The 23,370-nt window shown below is 37.8% G+C and overlaps 1 protein-coding gene, 2 long non-coding RNA genes, 1 other non-coding gene and 1 pseudogene across 4 annotated transcripts; 3 read left to right on the forward strand and 2 right to left on the reverse strand.

The window, feature by feature from the left end:
* Positions 1–3,686: 3,686 nt before the first annotated feature.
* LOC143890816 (histone H4-like) lies at positions 3,687–4,149 on the forward strand (annotated as a pseudogene).
* Positions 4,150–4,494: 345 nt separating this feature from the next.
* LOC143890817 (uncharacterized) lies at positions 4,495–6,025 on the reverse strand. Its single transcript, XR_013255251.1, has 3 exons — positions 5,573–6,025; positions 5,273–5,368; positions 4,495–4,990 (listed from the first exon to the last, which is right to left on the reverse strand). It is a non-coding gene; the product is annotated as an uncharacterized LOC143890817 (long non-coding RNA).
* Positions 6,026–8,190: 2,165 nt separating this feature from the next.
* Positions 8,191–9,294, forward strand: LOC143890818 (uncharacterized). Its single transcript, XR_013255252.1, has 2 exons — positions 8,191–8,550; positions 8,653–9,294. It is a non-coding gene; the product is annotated as an uncharacterized LOC143890818 (long non-coding RNA).
* Positions 9,295–20,603: 11,309 nt separating this feature from the next.
* On the forward strand, positions 20,604–23,246 carry LOC143890819 (PLASMODESMATA CALLOSE-BINDING PROTEIN 1-like). Its single transcript, XM_077395499.1, has 3 exons — positions 20,604–20,971; positions 21,110–21,143; positions 22,684–23,246. The coding sequence occupies exons 1-3, from the start codon at positions 20,674–20,676 to the stop codon at positions 22,943–22,945; spliced, it is 594 nt and encodes a 197-aa protein (XP_077251614.1). The 5' UTR covers positions 20,604–20,673; the 3' UTR covers positions 22,946–23,246.
* On the reverse strand, positions 21,220–21,327 carry LOC143891481 (small nucleolar RNA SNORA17). The gene has a single exon (XR_013255363.1). It is a non-coding gene; the product is annotated as a small nucleolar RNA SNORA17 (small nucleolar RNA).
* Positions 23,247–23,370: the final 124 nt, after the last annotated feature.

Raw genomic sequence — 23,370 nt, forward strand, 5'->3', positions numbered from 1 at the left:
TATGCATTTTTGGGGTATCTTTGGAAATTTCTGCCTTTGGTTCACAGGAATGATGAGAAAATGAAAACAGTGATTGGATCACTGGTTTTGATTATTGAGGAATAAATGTACTATTTCCATGAAGAAAAGAAGTTAGTAGGAGCCATTATAAAAATCAAGGGAGTGTTTTGTTTCTTTTGGTGGTTACATGATAATTGGACTCAAGAAATAGGTGGTTGTGATTTGGGTTTCATGCATTTTTTACTAGTAGTATTATGGCAGCTAGGTGAAGGTCCCAAGAGTCTCTCATCTTCAAGACTAGTTCATGGAAACTGAATTACTGCAATAGATGTAGATTACCCTGTAAAGATTTTTTCTGTGATTGTTCAAATATTTAGATGGGGTTTCAGTAGAAAACATAATGTTCTAAACTAGATGAAACTCCAATAGTACATGCTAATTATAACATTCTTGTCTACTTAGAGCTCCAAAATATTTGCTTTCATCTTGATTCCAAGCACAGGATTTCCCCAATGGTTTGTTTTTTCTTCTTCCAATTGTGGTCCTCCCTTCACCACTCCCATGGGAATGGTCTACCAGGTTCATAGCTACTCTTCTTACTACGAGAAACTCACCTGTCCAACATTAAGGCCCTGTTTGGATTGCAAGAGAAACCTTTCTCACAAATTGTTTTCTGAAGAAATTTTTATGTTATCATGATTTAAAAGGAAATGATATGATTATGACTTATTTAGAGAGATCATTGTTGATTGAAGGTTATCCTGTAGATAGAACTGGAGCTACTGCAGTTTAAGTTACCTTTTTCATGTGTAATCAAACAATGAAAACCCACGAAAATGTCACTTAACTTCTGCACTTCCAGTTTAAAGAAAGTCCAGCCTCATTCCCTCAGCAAAAATTCAAGCATTTTGATACAAAATGTCGACCCTGCCTCTTTGAAAACAAGAGCTCCCTACCTCAGCCTTGAGTTGCACTAAAAGTTTTACTAGACTTATCCCTTTGGCCATAAGAAAATCTTTTAGATATATAAAAAAAAATCCCTAACATGTATATTTGGTGAGAGCAAAGCCTTCAAGACCTGACATGCCTTGCTGTTCATATTTTTGAAGTTTTTGACTTGATGACTTTCTATGAGGAGACACATTCAGGGATCTGGATGACCTTTATGAAGTTGGTCAGCTCAGATGATGAAATTTTGTTTTCCATTGGCTTTGAAATTCAGACATGAATAGGAGACACATTCAGGGATCTGGATGACCTTTTATGAAGTTGGTCAGCACAGATGATGAAATTTTGTTTTCCATTGGCTTTGAAATTCAGACATGAATAGGAGACACATTCAGGGATCTGGATGACCTTTATGAAGTTGGTCAGCACAGATGATGAAATTTTGTTTTCCATTGGCTTTGAAATTCAGACATGAATAGGAGACACATTCAGGGATCTGGATGACCTTTATGAAGTTGGTCAGCTCAGATGATGAAATTTTGTTTTTCATTGGCTCTGAAATTCAGACACTTCATGTCCTCTGTCAAAGGAATTTTGGTGTCTAAAGTGTGTTAATTATCCCTTCTTATAGTATTTAACCCTAGTATTAAAATATTTTTAAAACTTCCCATGATTCTTTAAAATAATCGGCCTCAAAATCCCCTATAAGAATGAAGAACTCCTTCAAAAATGCACCCACTTCACTTGATTTGAATTCACCATTTTTGAAATAACTAAAAATAAAATAAAAATACCAACCAGTTTCATTTGTGCAAATTTAATCAAACTAAATTCATTTTAATTTCAAACCTTTTGTCCCACAACAATTTGGATATTTTTTTTCTCAGATTTTTGCCCTATACATAGAGTTTATTAAATGCACATAGGTAGAACAATTTTTCTTTGATAATTTTGATATTTAAATTTATTTATTTATTTTTTTTTTTTTTTTTTTTATAATAAAGGAATTCTTAGGTCGAACTCAGAATGTTTTCGATTTGGGCTTAATTTTTAGAGAAAACGTGCAAGTGCGTATTATTATTATTATTGTTTTTGAAAGCCTTCTATTGAAATTATGTGTTTAAATAAACAGATATTGGATATTACCAACTAAATCATGCGGAAATAAACATGGTGTTTACAAAGTCGCAGACTCCCAGTTACTTGAAACCCACCCACACGGTTATGTTAGGCTCTTTAAGTTTTGGATTATGAGTCCAAAAGTTAAATACAGTTGAGTCAAATATTCAGTGTAGAAATGAAACTAATTCTCAAAAACTAAAACAAAAAGGGTCAATAAAGAATGAGAGACTTGAAGCTACAAACTTACTCATAGATTGAGACATTGAATACATTGTTATGACGAAAGAAGGGGAGAATGTTATACATAATTGTAAGAGTTTTGAAAGGAAGTGTGATAGGCATGGCTACTATCGCATAAAGTCAAGACCACTGTAATTTCATTTCACGTGCATTTTATATATGGTCACTTGAAATTGGCCTAGAGTGGGCTGATCTTATTTGGGTCAGTTTTGGCCGGCTATAGCAACATAAACCAAACATGGTGTTGGTGTGAGATCAGAGTAGTAGACCCAATTCGCAACACATCCCATTGATATCCAAATTGACTCTAAGGGCCTGTTCAGTTGCGTGAAGGAAACGGAAAAGAAAAGGAAATGACGTGGCAGAAAGAAATGGAAAGGAAAAGAAACTGCTAAGAAAGCAGTATGAGTGCGCATTCAATTGCCAGAAAACGGAAAAGAAACAGTAGGAATGTGCATTCAGTTGCCAGGAAACGGAAAAGAAATAGCACAAAATATGTTCTTTACTAGATATAAAGCAAGTTACGCCCCCTAAGCCCTACCAAATAGTCCACTAACAGAAATAAATACTCAAAAAAACTAAAGAAGCAGATTTCCTCTACCTCCTTAAGAAGTCAATCTTGTTATGGATTTCCTCTACCTCCTTGACAGATTTCCAACCTCAACAGTATGCAAAAGGAGCTTGTTATGGGAATATGTTCACAAGCTTCACAAGTGACAACTGGTCTTCAACAAAATGTAAGTGGCAGCTGGTCTTCAACACATGGCTTGGTAAAAATAATTCCCAAATCCAAACAAAATGTAGAACTGTGGATTCCAAATACTATAGCCATGGAGTTGTGAACCTTGTATCCAAATTGTTTAACAAACCATGCTAATGCAATTAAAGAGGCTATGTTGGTCGTTTGAGCACAATCCTGATTTCCACTCTAATGTTCATCTCTGAGCATCTATCTATTTGGAGTCGGTTCTTGTTATTCAAGATATTAGTGGAACTCATTTAATTTGTTAACGACAAAAGAGACACTTGAGGCTCTTTATTGCATTCGATTCAACTTTATACAATTATACAAGTGGCAGCCATCAGAGACATGCAATTGCCAGGTTGCTAACCAAATCCCCAAGTTACACATGCACAAGCTGTGGACTTATCTACTCACAGAAACTGTTTGGAGATGAGAGATGGGATCAGAAAAGACAAAAATAGATGGCAACATTCATTTAATGGCCATGAAAGCTACGTACTTTGGACTTATCTATACTCACAGCTTTGGACTTATCTAAGCTAAGCTAAGCTAAGCAGTTACACTTGCACAAGCTAAACTGCTGAAGCAAAGCATTTTTCTATTTCCGAGGGTTTTATAGAGTTTGAAAAAAAAAATGTCAGGAAGAGGGAAGGGAGGAAAAGGGCTAGGAAAGGGTGGCGCAAAGCGTCATAGGAAGGTGTTGAGGGTAACATTCAGGGGATTACCAAGCCTGCAATTCGGCGATTGGCTCGTAGAGGTGGTGTGAAGCGTATTAGTGGTCTTATTTATGAAGAAACAAGAGGGGTTCTTAAGATCTTCTTGGAGAACGTTATTCGTGATGCTGTTACTTATACTGAGCATGCTAGGAGGAAGACTGTGACGGCAATGGATGTTGTTTATGCCCTTAAGAGGCAGGGTATGACCCTCTATGGTTTTGGTAGTTAAATTAAAACCCACCCTTATTGTCTATTTTTCCTCCCTTTTGGTCAAGGGTTTTTTTTTATAGTAAGATTGATTTTGGAAAGGAGGAATATGTAATGGGTTTTGGGTAATGAAATATTTCAAGTTTCCAATCTAATCTCTCTGGTTGCTTCGTTAGATTTGGGCGCAATTTCGACGGAAGTCTCGGAAAGGAAAATGAAATCCGACTAAATTTCACAGATTTGAAACGGTGGAAATGGCCTTGCCACGCGAGATAAGTGGGATTCCACGTGAGACGTGCAAAATCCTAGCGCTTTCCGTCTCTCGCCAACAAAACGACCATTTAAGCTCGTTTCCACAGAAAAGGCCTCCCTTTTCCGTTTCTTTTCTCTTTCAAGGGTGCAACTGAACAGGCCCTAAGGGTATTATATTCTTTGAAAATGTCTGAGGAGAAAGAATATCACCCGCAGTTCGACATGATTCATAAGCATTAAAAAACAGTTTTACCAATCACTAAATCAAAAACTTCATACAAAATATTAAGTATTGCACATACTTGAAATTCAAACAGATATAACAATGAAGAGAAATTATCAAAAAATGGAAGCCCGATTAAAATTTAATGGGTGGGAATTTACAATGAGAACCAAAGTTATAATAGGAAACATATCTCTAATTACATCAATGAGGACCAACGCGTATTCATTTCCATATCTCTAATTGCATCTTTCATTTCTTATGGATTTCCCACCCAAAAATATAAATCTAAATTGTAATAAAGCTAGAAAATGAGGCATAAAAACCAGCCACATCTAAAGATCTAAAATAGCCACATGTACTTGGACATGGTACATATAGCATCAGTTTGGGGTGGGTGATAAAACACTTCATTTTGTACAATGAGAATACATAAATCTCCTTCTGGCAACATACTCTAGAGGTCTCCTATAAACTCACCTTTGCCCCAACTTATATGACATAGCCAGTAGAAGCTCTTCCAGATCTACCAAATTCCTGGCCAATTCAAACCAATTCAAAAACAAAAAGGAAATAGAATGTTTTGAAAGGAAGGATCGATAAGCGGACCATAAGGAAGAAGCAAATGATGGAAGATTTAATAGTTATTGGCGGGTTAAAACGTCAAGAAACAGATAAGAAAGAACTCGAGATCTTGTAACAGGAACATCAGAAGCAATAGAGACAGCACAAGGTTGGCCCCTTGTCTTCCAAATAACTTTTTAATTTGGTAGGAAGAATTTAAAAGAAAGATTAAACAAAAGCCAAAATTCCACTAACCCAAGATGCCCTTGTAGTAGAACATGACAATTTGATGTGTTTTCCTGGATCTGGTACATCTTCAGGTTCTATATGTTCTACATTAAATATGTAAACCTGGAAAGAGAAGCATCATATGGAAACAAAAAACGTGAGAGGCGATTCTAGATGGTTTTGAAAAATATGGGGATTATGTATGGGAAAGGCTACTCAACTGCAAAAGAAAACGGAAAAAATGGAAAAAAAACAGGAGAGAGAGAGAGAGAGAGAGAGAGAGAGAGAGAGAGAGAGAGAGAGAGAGAGAAGGGTTTAGGGTAAAACCAAGATTGGACTTTGTAGAAAGGTGATGGTTGATTTTCCTTTTGCATTCCAGCAAATATTTCTTAAATAATAAGAAGCCCACCTGTTAGCCTTAACCAGAAACCCAGAAATTTCACAAATATGAAAGCCACACTATCTAGAGAAAAAAAAAATAAAAAAATTGCCCAATTTCTGCAGCTTCATGGAATACACCCCTGCCAACCTCTAAGAATCAAAGCACCACCCATTATAGAGACAAAAATAGAAATGAAAGTTCTGGAAATTAAATAAAAATCGGTAAGAAGATCATAGAGTTGAGACTTACGGAATAATTCGATGAAGAAAGGAGGTAGAGATATAGGAGGCAGGGAGAGGGCAATAAAAATGGCAGGAGGAAAAGGAGATGGGAAGGAATAAATTGGATGGGTGATGCTGGAAAGCTCACATATTTAGAATGCGAAACCTCTTTTGGAATATGGCATTTGGATGCTATTTATCATAAGTATTAATGGAGTCATTTATATATAGATTATATTATATTTTATTTTATTTCTTAGTTTAATTTCATTTTTAGGGTACTTTCTTAATTAGTTTTAACTAGGAATAATTATTATTTTAGGTTGAGCATAGTAGTTAGTTTAGTAAGAGGTAGGTTACTCAAAAGCCTAGTTTAAAGATTAATATTTCCTTATCAAAGCTTTATTTATAGTAAACAAATATAAAATAAAAATCAAATATAATAATAATAATAATAATAATGAGTAAAGTGTTCCTGAGCTATAACTTAGATAAGCTTATCTGAGCTATAGCTCAAAAACACTTATGGCCCCACATTTTTGGGGGGATTCAAAGCATTCATTTGGAAGGCCTTTCCATGGATATGGTGTGTACCAAAAATCAGCCTTGTAGGATCATCCTAACCCTGCCATTTGTGGAGGGAAAAAATGGGCAGAAACATGGACAGAAACATGGACACATATTGTCTGTCCATTTTCACCTCCATCTTTGATTGGGTTAGAATGATCCTACATGGCTGATTTTTGCTACACACCCTATCTATGGAAGGGCCTTCCAAATGAATGCTTTGGATCCCAAAAAAATGTGGAGCCACATGTGTTTTTGAGCTCGAACTTAGATTAGCTTATCTGAGCTCGAGCTCAGGACACTTTCCTCAATAATAATAATAAAATTTAAATTCTCTTTTATTAATCTCACTTTATGCATCTCATGTTACAGATCGAAATCATCAGAGCCAATTTATGGGGCCTATAACCCTCTTGTATAAGATATTGAGTAGCTATGATGAAATTTGCATTTGTTAGGTATTTAAAAGTTAAAAGTAAACTTTAAATTTATAGGTTTTCCATTGGGAAATGATATTTACGCCCCTTTTATCACCGGGGATACGCATTTGTCAGTGTACTTTGCAATCAAAGCCACTAGACCACTGCGGATGCCACCGGACTCAAGTACGCTCGCTTTTGCGTTCAAGTAAATGTTGATCAATCCCTTCCAGATTCCATCAAGTTGAAGACCTCCAAGGGAGAGATCAACCAACCGATCACTTATGAATGGAAACCGCGAGCTTGCACAAATTGTAGGGACTTTAGTCACTTTTCAGAAAACTGTGATCTTAACACAAGGCAGCCTCAAGCTCCGATCCGTAAAGAATGGAGGGAAATTCAAAAGCACAGTGATGCCACCCTTCCCCATCCCCATCCATCTGTTTCTTCTCTTATAAAGAATATTCCCAAGGGAAGGGAGGATCTCCATCAAATTGCCATCAACAATCCAAATAGATATGCCGCCCTTGCAGCCAAGGAACCTGATCCATCTATCGACAGCACCACCCGGCGTAATGCAATTCAAATGGAGAAATTGAAATCAGTCTCATCCCCCTCTGCTGCGGAAGATGAGGTTTGGCACCTTGTCCAAAAAAAGAGGAACAAAGCCCCTCTATCTTTCCTTTCTCCCACATCCAACGGCCTCCACTTCTTCAACCTCGGGAAAAGGTAGTGATGGTTTTTTGCTTGCTTCGGGTGGTTCTAAGGGCTGTTTGAATCCCCTGGTCGTGTTTTTTCTTTTATTGTTTTTATTTGTGGAATTTTGCTCTCTTGAGCTTTTTTGTGTTTGGGTTGCCCCCCTTCCGACTTGTTTGGGGTTGTCTCGTTAGTTTGTTTTCTGCTCTAGTTTGTTAGAGCTTGTTCTCCTCCTCGTCTCTGTGAGGGGTTGTCTTGATCTTATTGCATACCTTTTCTCTTATTAATATATCTGGTAGAGGTCCGCCTAACCCCAGCTTACCCATAAAAAAAAAGAAGCCACTAGACCAATAAAGTACATTAGCTCACTTTTTGCCATTGATACACTGCGCTAGGTGTCCCTAGTGATCAAAAGGGGCGTAAATGTCACTTCCTTTTCCATTTCCAACCAATACAGATATGCTACTGATATTGGCTGTATCATGTTTTAATAATTGCACAAACTCAGCTTGTCCTTTTTGTTTTAATTAACGTTTGACAGTTGTTTAAAACAGAAAAGGCAAGATGAGTAAGTGCAATTATTAAAACATGGTAGTGCTATAATCACTACCCTAAAGATATATATGGTGTAAGTATTCTCCCATTGAAGGCAATTTTGGTCTTTTAAATTTCCTCTCTAGGAAATTGTCCAGAGGGCTTTGAGCCCTTATTTTCACAATCAATTGAGAGAGGAAATCCACACAAAGACAAAACCTCCCACTGATCCAAACCCCTCCTCCAACCAACTCTTCTTCCCCTCCCAAAAATAAACACTACCCACATAATTGATAATACCACTCCCATTACATACATTGCTAAAAAACCCACAAACCCCCATTTCTCTCCCTTCTGATAAAAGGAGCAAAACCTTTTCCCACCCCTCCTCAAAGCTAGAGCAACATGTCTGGCTTTAGGGTTCTCTCTCACCTCTTCATTCTCTTGATCTTAGCCTCTATTATCGATGGATTAACTCCCTTTCAGGTGAGTTCTTAAAACCTCTTCTCTTTATCTGCATTATTTTTTTTAATTCTGTGGGTTTTCTTTAATGGGAGTTTTTTAATCTTTGCCCCCTTTTTGGATTAGGGTTTATGGAATGGGTCTGAGATGAAGCCTTTGGTAGAGCCAGGGCTTGGGTCTATGGTGCTGAATGAGACCCGTAGAAGGCTTGGGGGCTTTCAGATATGTGCTCTCTGTACTTGTTGTGGTGGGCCCAAGGGTCTTTGCTTGCCTTCTCCTTGCTGTTTTGCCATGAACTGTAATATACCCAATAGACCCTTTGGTTACTGCTCTTTCATACCCAAGACCTGCAATTGCTTTGGATGCCATCTCTAAACCCACATTTTCTTTTTTGTCCTTATAAACCCTAAGCTTCATTTCTTTTCTTCTTAGGGGTTGTGATTCTGTTGCAATTTTTGAACAAAAAAGGAGCTCTTTTACACCCAAGATTTGCAATTGCTTTGGATGCCATCTCTAAACCCATTAGTGCTTACCCATAAAAAAAAAAAAAAACCATTAGTCTCTTTTTTTCTTTTTTTTCTTTTTTGACTTATAACCCTCATTTTCCATTTCTTTTCTTCTACTAGGTGTTGTGATTTTGTTGCAAGTGTGAATGCAAAAGGAATATCTGTTTCTCTGTCTTTGTTTATTTGTCACAGACATTTTTTTTTCTTAATGTGGGTGATCAGACATGGATTGGAAATAAAATAAACACTCTAGTTTGGTGAATGACTAAAGGGTTTTTTGAGAAATCTCCCTATATTGATCTTTTTGTTTATTTTTTCTAGTCTTTTCTACCGACATTTTAATAGTCATATGGATGAATAGGTACATGGTAAACCTTGTAGTTTGATGGGGGTTTTAGGATCTCACAAATTTTATAGGGGTCTATGTTAAATTTTGTTGGAGTGGTGGTGGATTAAATGGTGATGTTTCTGCAAATGAGTGCTAATTCATGGATTGGAAATAAAATAAACACTCCTGTTTGGTAAAGTGTTTTTTGAGAAATCTCACTAAGTTTATTTCTTTCTGTTTATTTGTTGATTTTGTGTACTGTAGTTTGGTAAAGGGTTTTTTTTTTTTTTTTTTTTGAAATCTCACAAAGTTTTTCTCTTTCTGTTTATTTGTCCCAGACATTTTTTTAGTTATACTTATGGGTGAAAAAGTATATAGTAAACCATGTAGTTTGAAGAGTTTTTTAGAAATCTCACAACACTGATAGGGGTCTGTGAAATTTTGTTGTAGGAATGGTCGTGGATAAGATGGTGATGTTGCTTCATTTTAAAAAAATAAAATTGTGGGTGCATGATTGCAGTCTTTGAAAATAAAATAACCTCTTTTTTGATGGGTTTTTGAGAAATGTCACAAAGCTTATAGGGTATTTTTGAAATTTTAGTGTAGGAGCTGTGTTGGCTAAGATGGTGATGTTTCTGCAATTCTTTAATGCTGTCATGTGATCAGAAGACTATTGTTGTGAACTTGTGATAGTGCTGGTTGTACTAATACTAGACCAATAAAGAGAGCTAAAAATAGGGAAATGATATCTGCATTCCCATATTTATATTTTGATAATAACACTCCTCTCCTTATTCCCCACCTTTTCTAAGTAGTTGAATTTGACAATTCACATAGTGCTATCAACAACCAATTGGGACAGTGTTTATTAAAGTGAGTAGTGCCATTATCAAAACAAAGAAGTGAGGATATCATTTCTCATGAGATGTATTTGTTTAAGCTTGTATGAGTTTTGATGTGGTGAGGGAAGGAAAATGTTATCAATACATATTGGCTCAGGCAAACAAAATAGGAAGGTGGGTGGGAGTTGCATGAGGCATTAAAGATCTTTTGCTGGATATAATAATGTTATAGGGTTGTATTCTTGTGGCTCTTTCTCTCTCTGAGGAATGAAATTCAATTCACAATGTGAATGCATGTTAGGTTTCCTCTCTAAGAGGGAAATTTTTGTGTGTAGAGGGGAGACATTTTGAGAACTGATATTCACACTCCCTTGTTTCTATAATGACAATCAAATATTTAATTTACACTTTTTCTGATTTGCTTTTAAAGGCTGTTAAAAGTTACAAAGATACTCTCAATTTCTAATTATGATGCCATTATCAAAATGCCTAAAGGAGATTGTGAATGGGAATTGGGGGTGTTGGACTCACTTTTCTACCTTTCCCATCATTATCAGTTTATCACCCCCCTTTTGTTTGTTAGTTCTCTAAAATGACTTCATATAGCGAGAAAAGACAATCAAAAGGGGTGGAATTGCAGTTATTTTTTGAAAAGACAAACAAAGGGGAAGAAAATACTAGAAAAGAGGGTGTTAATATCATTTCTCATGTTAATGTACATAAAAAACACAAAAAATTCATAAACCCTATGTTGCCACATCATAGAGGAGAATGGAACTTCAAGTTGAGAGATTCTCAAACATTTGATGGTGTGGCAACACATTGTTTATGCAAAGATCAATGGTCTAGAATGCCACATGGAGCCATCTATGTGCAATTGAGACCGTTGCTTTTGGCGCAAATGGGGCCAAAGAGTTTCTTAGGAATGAGCCCAACAACCACCTGTCATTTTAGCATTTTTATAGCCCACTTTGTGGCTATGATCTCAAGTAAGAGTGATAGACCCCTAATCCCTGTTAGCAAAGCATTAGCATGGTTTATTGTTATATTTTTCATTTACGTTTGGATAACCCAAAGATTTAGATTTGGATTTCTCACATTTGCAATTGAGATTTGGAACTGGATCATATCCTTATATTTCCAAGTCAGCTACTACAGTGAAAAAAATATACGATTTTCATCTGTTCTGCAAGACATTATTTGGAAATCAATAATTGTGGTAATTACCTTTACCCTTGCTTCTCTCTCTCTCAACATGAGCATGAGGATGATTGGTGTATTTTGTGTCCGAAACTCAAATCCAAATACAAAATCTTAAAGTTCTGTGTAAAGAGTTTTGAAGAAATCTCATCGACCACTTTTGGACTGAATGTGCCCTAATGTGCATTGTAGAATTGTAGGGAGCATAGGGAGGATATTATATGGGATTTGCTAGCCAATTTTGTGGAAAGCTATTTTGCAGCTGGCTTTTGCATGTGAGCACAGCCACACAGGTTGACTTGTGGCTGTTCTCACACGCACAAGCCAACCCCAAAATGACTTTCCACGAAATTGGCTAGCAAATCTCTTATATTTTACATTTTTGGCTAATTTGAAGCTATTTTGCTTGGTTGAATTATGGTTTATGATATTGGCACTACCTGTTTGATAATTGCACTAACTCACCTCGTCTTTTATTATTTAACCACCTGTCAAAGGTGATTACAATTCCTCAAAATCTCAGAACCCAATTAGAAAAGAAAAGACAAGGTGAGTTAGTGCAATTATCAAAATATGGTAGTGCCAATATCGTCACATAATTCCCTTTACATTCCATTCCTTTCCTAGCATCCAAACAGACCCAAGGTGAATTGTGGAAAATGAACCCCAAAAAGAAAATGTATGCAATCAAAGATTTTTTTTTTTTTTTTTTTTTTTTTTCTTTCTGATGACATAGGGTATCCCCACGCCAATTTTTAGGGCAGGACTATTCCGTACGGATGCACGCAATCACCCGTAAACCTCGCGCATCAGGTAAGCTTTGGGGGATTTGAACTCGCATCAATGGGGAGCATACCCATGATTTTAAGCCAAAGAGCCACATCCCCGGGTTGCAATCAAAGAATTTTGACGCTAATAGAATAGGAGAGAAAAAACTCAATAGAAAAATAAAACTCAATTTTGTTAAGAGCGACTTGTCACCGTACTGTGGGGGTATCATTTTAAGAATCAGAATTGATATCAGAATCCAATTCCTATTCCTATTCCTATTAACTTGGAAAGGTATAAAAAAATTAGAATAAAAAAATTTCATTTTTTTGAACCAAATGCTGGAATCAGAATAGGATATCGATTCCAGCTCTAATTCCGGCAATCCAAACGCACCCACAGGAGATATCTCTATCTTCAAATGGACATATCTCCCTCGTCTCATATTAGATTGAGTAATTCTTGTGCGTTGGAAAGATCTCGACCACCACTTCTACATCATTTAGATTACCAGAACCAGGAATCAGAATCAGTATCATAATTCAATTCCTATTCCTTTTAAACTTGGATAAGGCATGGAAAAAAAATTTAACTCAAAAAAATTTCATTCAGGCAGGAGCAAAATTAGAATACCACCTATTGGGGCGGGAAACAGATTCCAGCATTTCCCCCTATTTAATTCCACCCCAAAGTCATTTCCACCCCTTTCATTCTGTTCATTTTTATTTTTTTTTCGAACCAAACGTTGGAATCAGAATAGGATATCGATTCCAGCTCTGATTCCGGCAATCCAAATGCACCCATTGGAGATATCTTCAAATAGAAATATCATCATCAACATCAGTGAAACTTGTCTTCTATTCCGTTTCCTCATTAAGTTTTATTTTATATTTGGACTCAAGAAGTTAGGCTATTAATTAATAGGGATTTGCTAGGGAACTTCGTAAAAGGCATTTTGGCATTTTGCGGTTGGGCTGTTGCATGTGAGAGCAGCCACACAGCCTCAGATTTTGTCTTACTCATTTAATTCACGAAGGCCGAAGTGCCTGCTCTCACATGCAACAGCCCTGCCGCGAAATGCCTTCCACGAGGGTCCCTAGCAAATCTCCATGACCTCCACACTCCCTTGTTTTAATAACACCACACCTCTCTTATTATTGCACTTTTCACATTAGCCATTCATGTGTATTAAAAGTTAAAACTCCCTATCAAAAACAATATCGGAACTCTTTAATAAACTGAGTTGCTACTATTATCAAAAGGGAGTGTTGAACTAAATTCCCTATAATAAATAAAGGAAAAATCTCCAATGGGGGACACCAAAATACAAGAATTGTGAATGGGGGACACACTTTTGAGAACTTGTTAAAAGAGGGTTGATAAACACCTTTTGAGAGTTTGATAACCCCATTTAGAGGGTTGATAACCCCCTTTTAGAGACTTGATAACCCCATTTTCGTCCCTCTCTAACAATTTTTCAAAGTGTGTCCCCGGTTCACAATTCTTATATTTTGGTGTCCCCAATCGGCAATTTTTCCATAAATAAAAATTAAAAGTATAAATCTAATTTACTTAATTACTGATTTAAAACTAAAATTTAATTAAAAGTAGAATATTGGAGGATTTTCTTACCCTATTATCGATTCTATGTGAGCCCAACAAATATTCCATGGAATACTTTTTCACGCTGGCCAAACATGACCTAAATCTCTTATTTTTTTTTAAAGAATCCTTTATTTTGAGATGCTCATTTCATTCCTCATCGGACAATGGATCGCGTTATAATGGTCTACAAGATCAACGGTCAGGATTACACATATGGTTCCGGACCCATAAATTGATTGGCAGGATTGATCGTCATAAGAGTCACTTTGATAGTATCATGTCAAATTTTTAGAAACTCGCTCAACTCACAGAGTGGACTCACTGGTGGTACAAAATTTTAGAATACTCAACCCGAGCTTCAAATTTTACAACCAGAAGCTAGCCACTTCATAATAAATTAAATTAATAGCAGACCTCTTTAGTATTATTATTTTTTTAAAGGTCAAATGATTAAAAAAATGCAAAGTTTATACTAAATTGTGAATAAAGGGTAGTGATTTGAAATTTATAAAAAATGTGTTGTCAAGTGAGAGAAGAAGGCTTTTAGAACAAATATACCCCTCCTACCTCTTTTTTCTCTTCACCTTTTTGCACTTATCCCTATGCACTTATTACCTTCTCACCTACGACCTTTTTCTTCCTCAGAACTTTTCTAACGTGGAAAACTCCATGGAAGAGTTTTGAAGGTTGCCTTTTACAACAGGGTTTGATAATCATGAGGGTTTATTCATGATAAACTTATCGAATGAGTGTTACAAAATGCAAAGAAAATGAATTTTCAGCTTAAAACTGAATTTTGTTGTTTTCCCCATTTTCAAGATATATCCATTTTCTTTGCATTTTTTTATTCTAAAACATCAAAATCAAGCTTCAATTTATGGTTGCCTGCATGACACTAAGATCACAATGTATATCCCTATTATCCTTCGAATTTTTACTCAATTTGAAAATAATTTTTTTTGAAATTATCCCTATTCTACTGGCTTCCGTCGGAAGTCCGAACAAAACTTCGGACTTCCGAATATAAGCCAGTATACATAACCAAAATATTGGTTCCATTCGGAAGTCCGAAGGTTTGTTCGGACTTCCGACGGAAGCCAGTCAAACTTTGTAGTTCGGTAATTGTCATATGTTAGTGCATCATTTTGGTATTTTTTTTCGTAATTTTAATACTTTGCTTCCATTTTTTCATAATTTTTCATTTAAAACTTAGCACTTCAGCCACAAATCCGTAATGATTACTATTTTTTGCAATTATGCTTTTGCTAGCCACCTTTGCACCCATATTAATTCTGCATATCTTTGTATCAAAGGATGGGCCACAAGCCGAGAAGTTGCCTCGGCAAAGGTGGCTAGCAAATTCCCATACAAAAAAAGGGAAATGTTATCCACACTACTGTATTTTGATGAGGGCACTCCTCATTTAATTAAAAGTACGGTATGGCCCCCCATAGGATGATCCAAAGCGTCAATTAGATGGGCCACAGCCTAAATTGGTTGTGTCCCCAAAATCATTTCCATTGGTTGATCCTAACCCTCCGATCTATAGAGGGTTAGGACGAACCCTCTAACATTCTAATCAGAGGGTTAGGATAAACCTACGGAAATGCTTTTTGGGGCACAACCTATTTAGGCTGTGGCCCATCTAATGGACGGTTTGGATCATCCTATGGTGCGGGCCATACCGTACTTTTAATAAAGTGAGGAGTGTCGGTAGTGCGGATAACATTTCCCAACAACATCTTAAAAAATACGGCAAAAATCCGGGCGACATGCGGGTCGACCCGGCCCGTACGGGCCCGACGTGAGAACTACATTTTGTACCCCGGAACCACTAGGGAACCAAATTTTATACCTCGGAACCACTAGGGAACCACATTTTATACCCGGGAACCACTAGGGAACCACATTTTATACCTCGGAACCACATTTTATACCCCAGAACCATTACGGAACCACATTTATACCTCAGAACCACATTTTATACCTCGGAACCACTACGGAAACACACTCTATACTCCGGAACCACATTTTATACCCTGGAACCACTAGGGAACCACATTTTATACATCGGAACTACAAGGGAACCATATTTTATACCCCGGAACCATTACGGAACCACATTTTATACGCCGGAAACACTAGGGAACCACATTTTCTACTCCGGAACCACTCCGGAACCACATTTTATACCCCGGAACCACTACAGAACCACATTTTATACCCCAAAACCACTAGGGAACCACATTTTATACTCTGGAACCACTAGGGAACCACATTTTCTACTCCAGGACCACCAGGGAACCACATTTTCTACCCCGGAACCACTAGGGAACCACATTTTATACCCCAGAACCATTAGGGAACCACATTTTATACCTTGGAACCACTACGGAAACACATTCTATACTCCGGAACCACATTTTATACCCCGGAACCACTAGGGAACCACATTTTATACCTCGGAACTACTAGGGAACCATATTTTAAACCCCGGAACCATTACGGAACCACATTTTATACGCTGGAAACACTAGGGAACCACATTTTCTACTCCGGAACCACTACGGAACCACTACGGAACCACATTTTATACCCCGGAACCACTACAAAACCACATTTTATACCCCAAAACCACTAGGGAACCACATTTTATACTCTGGAACCACTAGGGAACCACATTTTCTACTCCAGGGCCACCAGGGAACCACATTTTCTACCCCGGAACCACTAGGGAACCACATTTTATACCCCAGAACCACTAGGGAACCACATTTTATACCTCAGAACCACTACGGAAACACATTTTATACTCCGGAACCACATTTTATACCCCGGAACCACTAGGGAACCACATTTTATACCTCGGAAGTACTAGGGAACCATATTTTATACCCCGGAACCATTACGGAACCACATTTTATACGCCGGAAATACTAGAGAACCACATTTTCTACCCTGGAACCACTAGAGAACCACATTTTATACCCCGGAACCACTACGGAACCACATTTTATACCTCGGAACCACTAGGGAACCACATTTTATACCCCAAAACCATAGGGAACCACATTTTCTACTCCGGAACCACTAGGGAACCACATTTTATACCCCGAAACCACTAGGGAACCACATTTTCTACTCCGGAACCACTAGGGAACCACATTTTATACACCGGAACCACTAGGGAACCACATTTTCTACCCCGGAACCACTATGAAACCACATTTTATACCTCGGAACCACTAGGAAACCACATTTTATACCCCAAAACCACTAGGGAAGCACATTTTCTACTCCGGAACCACTAGGGAACCACATTTTATACCCCGAAACAACTATGGAACCACATTTTCTACTCTGGAACCAGTAGGGAACCACATTTTATACCCCGAACCCACTAGGGAACCACATTTTATACCCCAGAACTACTAGGGAACCACATTTTATACCCCGGAACTACTAGGGAACCACATTTTCTACCCGGAAACCACTACGGAACCACATTTTATACCTCGGAACCACTACGGAACCACATTTTCTACCTCGGAACCATTAGGGAACCACATTTTATACCCCAGAATCACTAGAGAACCACAATTTATACCTCGGAACCACTAGGGAACCACATTTTATACCCCGGAACCACTAGGGGGAACCACATTTTATACCCCAGAACCACTAGGGAACCAGATTTTCTACCCTTGAACCACGACGGAACCACATTTTATACCTCGGAACCATTAGGGAACCACATTTTCTACCCTGGAACCACTAGGGAACCACATTTTCTACCCCGGAACCACTAAAGAACCACAATTTATACCTTGGAACCACTAGGGAACCACATTTTATACCTCGGAACCACTAGGGAACCAGATTTTCTACCCTTGAACCACTACGGAACCACATTTTATACCTCGGAACCACTAGGGAACCACATTTTCTACCCCGGAACCACTTCGGAATCACATTTTATACCCCGAAACCACTAGATTCTAACATGTAACCAAACATGATTGTATGCATAGAGAGAGATAGAGAGAGGTCAAGATAAACATTGCAACCAAACAAAGAGTCTTATAAATAGGGTGAAAAAAATCAAAGCACAAAAAATATGAAAACATGAAGAGAAGATGTTAAACCTAATCGAAGCTATGTTTAGCACTCAAATAAGCAATGGAGATTTTTTTTCCAATCTACAATGGCAATGGAGCTATATCACGTTGGCAATGGGCTTTTTTCCAAAAGTACAATGGCAATGGACCTTTATCACGTTGCAAATGAAGTTTTTTTTTCAACACTACAATGGTAATAGAGCTTGGAAACATTGACAATGGAGCTTGGAAACGTTGGCAATGGAGTTTTTTTCCAAAACTACAATGGCAATGGCAAGCTTCAAAAACCTTCCATGAAGCCTTGAGGAAGAAGAAGGTGGTAGGTAAATGGCAACCTTCAAAACCCTCTCATGGAGTTTTCCACGTTAGAAATGCCTTGAGGAAGAAGGCGGTAGGTGAGAAGGTAATAGTGTATAGGGATAGGTGAAATAGTGGAGGGAAAAAAGAGGTAGGAGGGGTATATTTGTCTTCAAACACATTTCCTCTCACCTCACACCCCTTATTTTATAATTTTCAAATCACTACCCTTTATTAACAATTTCCATTAAACTTTGCATTTTTTTAATCATTTGCCCTTTTTTAAATATACCCCTAGGAGGATGTTGGGAGCTACCCTGACACAAGCGTGTCTTCCAAACACTTCCCTAATTTTTATAAGTTTTATGTGTTGTTTTAAGAATTTTTATATGTTGGACGGTTGTGCATGCATGTTCAAGAAGAAGAAGAAAAAAATACTGTGGGCCATAAAATTGTGTGATCTAAACCATTCATTTGTTGGGGCCCGACCTATATCGACACCTTGAAAACCTTCTTCATAAGCCTAATCCTCCGATCGGTGGAGCTTTGTATACCATGCTATCCGTTTTAAACCTTCAAAAATTAGAGGGTTAAGATCTCTTTAGAGCCATGGCTTATCAAAGTCGGATTCTCAAAAAATTGAATGGCTGAGATCACCCAATTACGTGGGCTCCACTATAAATTTTAATAATTTTATATGGACATTTTTTTGCAAAAAATATAGTATCCAAGCCAATCACTTGTTGGGTTACAATGTAAATAAATATTTCTTCGAAAATCATTCTAACCGTCCAATTTGTGGAGGTACTCAACAGATCGGAGGGTTAGGATCATCCTATGGAGATGATCTCTGGGGCACGGTCTATTTATGTAGAGCCAGAACTGATGGTTCGGATCATCAAATGGAGTAGGCCCAATTGTATTTTAGCCTCTACAGATCGGAGAGTTAGGATCAACCTATGGAGGTGATTTCTGGGGCATGTTCTATCTGTTGACTCTAAGCGAAGTATGTTCTCATCTTGATGCTCCAGAAATCATAATTCTCACCGGCAAAAACCGGAACAGGAACGAATGATTGGGTAGAACCGAGGCTAGATATGTAGAAAAAATTGAAGTATTAGGACATAAAGGATGAACCCTACGCCTAATATTGACTGACCTAGATTGTTAAATATATGGTTCTAGATTGTTACATATATATGGTTCTAGAACCAAGGCTAGCAAAATGGGATCCTGTGCTAAAAAAAGCATGAAAAAAAAAGGTAAAGATGGCCCTACTTTATTTTCAGCAATGAATCCCATTTTAGAAGTGTTTTCCTTTTTTTCATATCCATGGGACACGATTTTCACAGAATGTTCTCTGTGGCTGAGGAGAAGGGAGGTGGTTCTCTCTAGAAAAAGTATTATGAGAAATGGCTTTTTTGTGGAAGGAAAATGATATGGAAACCTAGAGTAGGACGCCATGTGTTAAAGAAAATTTTTCTTTTTGATAATTTTCCTAAACTTAAGGGATTGCTCATGTCGTGGGGTGAAACAATTTGTTCGGTCCCCTTTTAGGTCCTACTCTCGGTTTCCTTAGCATTACTCTTTGTGGAATTGTCTAGCAAATCCTTACAAAAAATCGTAAAGACGGAGAATGGGCTATTCATGTAAGAAGAGAGTGTGCCCATATGGCCTTCCCTAAAGAAATGATAAATGCGCCCCTTTTCTTTACGTGGGACAGCCAGATGCAATGTACATGACAATCAGGTCTCTGAATCCTTGCCAACCCTTTTTATTAATAAATCCTTGAATCCTTGCAATGTGCTACTATCTCTAGTGTCAAAAAAAGGGATCCATATATCACTTCCCAAGTTCCCAACCCTTTTTATTAATAAATAGGTGCATTGAAAAAGAAACTTAAAACAGCTCTCTTATTCTATTGTGGATTTTTTTACACCTCATGCATAGCAATTGGTAAGGCCCACCATTTTACATCTCTATGTTTGGCAATGCCCACCAATAGTGCTACTCAAACCCATGCATATAGTGTGGCCCACCATTTTACCCCTGGGCCTACTTTCTCCACCCCAATACATACATAGTGCGGGGCCCATAATTTTACACTGTTTTGATAGCACCACTAAATCCGGCTGGGGCCCACAAATTTAAATCATGTTCTGATGAGGTGGGCCCCAAGATCTCCACCCAATCCATGCATATAAGTTGGACCCCACCATTTTACACCTGTAAAAACCGGTAAAGACAGAATGAGTTGAGTAAAGAAGAGACACCGTGTGCCCATATCACCTCCCCTTGAAAGAAACCTCTTTTTATTAATAAAAAACTGTCCCAAATTCAATCGGTGCCTAGAAAAAAGAAATATTAGACACATCTCTCCCTCTCTCAATGCTTTTCCTTTATTCTTCTTTTACTTTTTTCTCTTTCAAACTCTTTTTCTTTCCCCCTATTTTCTCTTCTTGTACCGGACCCATTAGTGCACCATGGGTTGGGCTACGGTGGTGGTGGTGGTGGTGTTATCATTATTTGTAAGCGTGCGAGGGGGGAGTTGGTGCGTGTCACTGAGCAACGTGGGAGACCAAGCTCTTCAGGCCGCGCTTGACTATGCGTGTGGGGCTGGTGCCGATTGCAGCCCCATCCAATCCAACGGTCTATGTTACCTCCCAAACACACTCCAAGCACACGCTTCTTATGCTTTCAATAGTTATTATCAGAGGAAGGCTATGGGTCCTGGTTCTTGTGATTTTGCTGGCACTGCTTCTGTTTCTATGACCGACCCAAGTATGTTGTTTGAGGTTTTATGTTGTTTTGAGACATAATAAATAAACTAAACTTACTCTTCTTCTTCTTTGATTCTTGTCTTTATAACTTTTTTTTTCTGCGGTTATATGGGCTGAAATATTATGTTTTTTTTTTTAGGCTATGGATCTTGTGTGTACCCATCATCTCTAAGGTATGTGTTTTTTCTTTCTTTTTATTATTATTTTTTGGGATTTGCTAGGGTCCATCGCAAAAGGCATTTCGCAGCTAGTATGTTGCATGTCATACCAGCCACCTCGTGAATGGAGACAACAGCTTTTTTCTCCATTCACTTCTGACATGCGGCAGACCAGCCGCAAAATGCCTTTTGCAATGGACGATAGCAATTTCCTTATTTTTAACTGAAAATACTCTCTCACACTCATTAATATTATTTTCCTTCACTCATCATAAATAAAATGTGTTCTCTCTTCTTCTTTTTTCCTTTTCTGATAATATGGAGCTAAGAAATGATTTCTTTAACCCAATGATCTTAGCGCTACAGCTTGTCTTTCCTTTTTTTAATTGGCTTCTGAGAGCATTTTTTGAGAACCGTAATAATCTTCGACAGTTGTTTAAATAATAATAAAAGAAAAGATAGGTTAGTGCAATTATAAAAACGTGGAAGTGCGAATATCAGTACCCAAATTAGAATGGGTTGTCACATAACATGGAGCTAAAAACTCTCTCTCTGTCTCTGTCTCTCTCTCTCTATGTGTGGGTGGGTGGGTGTTTCCTTTAAATAAATAAAAATACTTTGGGATATGCCACTGTGGCCATTCGATCGAATAATGTATTACTTTTGCAAAGATGGCAGAAAATGGTGGGGCTTACTTAACAGAGAATCCTTCAGTAGTAAGCTTCTTCAAGCTTTTCCCTACTTTTTTAGGGGAGTGATAAATCGACTCCCCAAATTGATAAATCGACTCCCCATGTGTCTTTCTCTCTCCTAGACACATGGGGAGTCGATTTATCACTGCCCCTTTTTTATATTTGAAAATAATTTCAGATGTAGTTTTCAATTTCCTCTCTACACATTCCTTGAAAACCTCTCCACTGTTGAGAATGAACCACTTTTTAACACCTATTCCCAAATATTCTAATAGATAGTAGCTAATCTAAGCTCTCTCTTTCTCATATTATTTGATTGCTTCTTGCTTAAAAATCCAATGGGTCCTTCAAAAACACACCACATCAAAATGGAAAAGTGCAGCTTATATAACAGAAGTTAGATACTTAGATCACCAGCAATCTCGAAACATTTTGCAAACCAATTCAATAATGAGAACTCCGCCAAGTTAAAATGAGTCATTCGGAAAGCCAATGATCAACACTGTTAATTTTTCATTAAATTCGGAGTCTTTGATTAGCTTGGTAATACAAAACTCGGATTTAGGTAGAACAGAGTCAACTCGGGCTGAGGAGTATTTTTTGTGTGTGTGTGTGTGAAACTCCAAAAGCTAAAGCTGTTATAGTTGGTCTTATTGAATCATTTATACTTCAACATTCCCCCTCACGTGTGGCTCCTTTTTTTTGGAGGGTTTTGGGTCGGCTCGTGCACGTGAATTTTTTAATATCAAGGAGTTGTTGGGTTTTGTACCAATGTGAAACAAGCAGCGATGGGGGACACATTTTCTCCTAATAGATTTTTAATTTCATGGCTAATGATTTGATACTGCCACTCAAATTTGCAGCAATGCTGGAGGGTTGGTGCCCCCGACGCCACCCAATACTACGATTTCTAACTATCCAGACACGCCGAATACAGCCGGTTTTGGCGGCGGTGTTGGTGGCACCATTGGTGGTGGTGGTGGCATTGGTGGAAATGGTGCTGGAGGATTTACTCCTTTGGGCCCAACAGTCCCAGACAACAACTCTAAGGCTCATTCTCCTACATTTTCCGCCTTACACTTATCTCTCATTTTTCTTCTTCCACTTCTGCTTCCACCCATCTAGACTTGGTTTTTTCTTATTGTCTTTCCTCCTGAAACATATATTAGTGATACTGTTGAGAGCTGTCTTGACTTTTATTTATTTATTTTTGTTAGGAGAGGAAAGGGGGAGAAATGAATGCATGTGATAGCTTCTTCGTTTTTTTCTTTTTTGTACAGATCCATTTGAGGCATGTACCATAGACTTAGACTTTTTGAACAATATAAACATGAGAAATTATATAGTGGACAAGCATATTTTGTGAAGGAAAAATGTTGGCAGCAAATATAAAAAAGGGGGTCCACTACTTTGGTGATCCAAACAATTTGGCTTCTGGTCCCCACAATGGGTCGACCATAGATCAACATTTCTGCATCGGACAATTCTAACCTTATGATTTTTGGAGATTTCTTTTTTTTTTTGTCAATTTTTGAACCCAAAATATTCAA

Source organism: Tasmannia lanceolata, unplaced genomic scaffold, assembly GCF_043159265.1.
Source record: "Tasmannia lanceolata isolate RefF3 unplaced genomic scaffold, GAP_Taslan_0.1 ptg000013l, whole genome shotgun sequence".
Classification (NCBI taxonomy): domain Eukaryota; kingdom Viridiplantae; phylum Streptophyta; class Magnoliopsida; order Canellales; family Winteraceae; genus Tasmannia; species Tasmannia lanceolata.

What these genes read in the sequence shown, in the direction of transcription:
- LOC143890819 (XM_077395499.1), top strand. Translation starts at nt 20,674, where the DNA reads ATGGGTTGGGCTACGGTGGTGGTGGTGGTGGTGTTATCATTATTTGTA. An exon ending in TGTTTCTATGACCGACCCAA is followed by an intron (nt 20,972 to 21,109) that starts GTATGTTGTTTG and finishes TTTTTTTTTTAG; the next exon opens with GCTATGGATCTTGTGTGTAC. An exon ending in GTGTACCCATCATCTCTAAG is followed by an intron (nt 21,144 to 22,683) that starts GTATGTGTTTTT and finishes TCAAATTTGCAG; the next exon opens with CAATGCTGGAGGGTTGGTGC.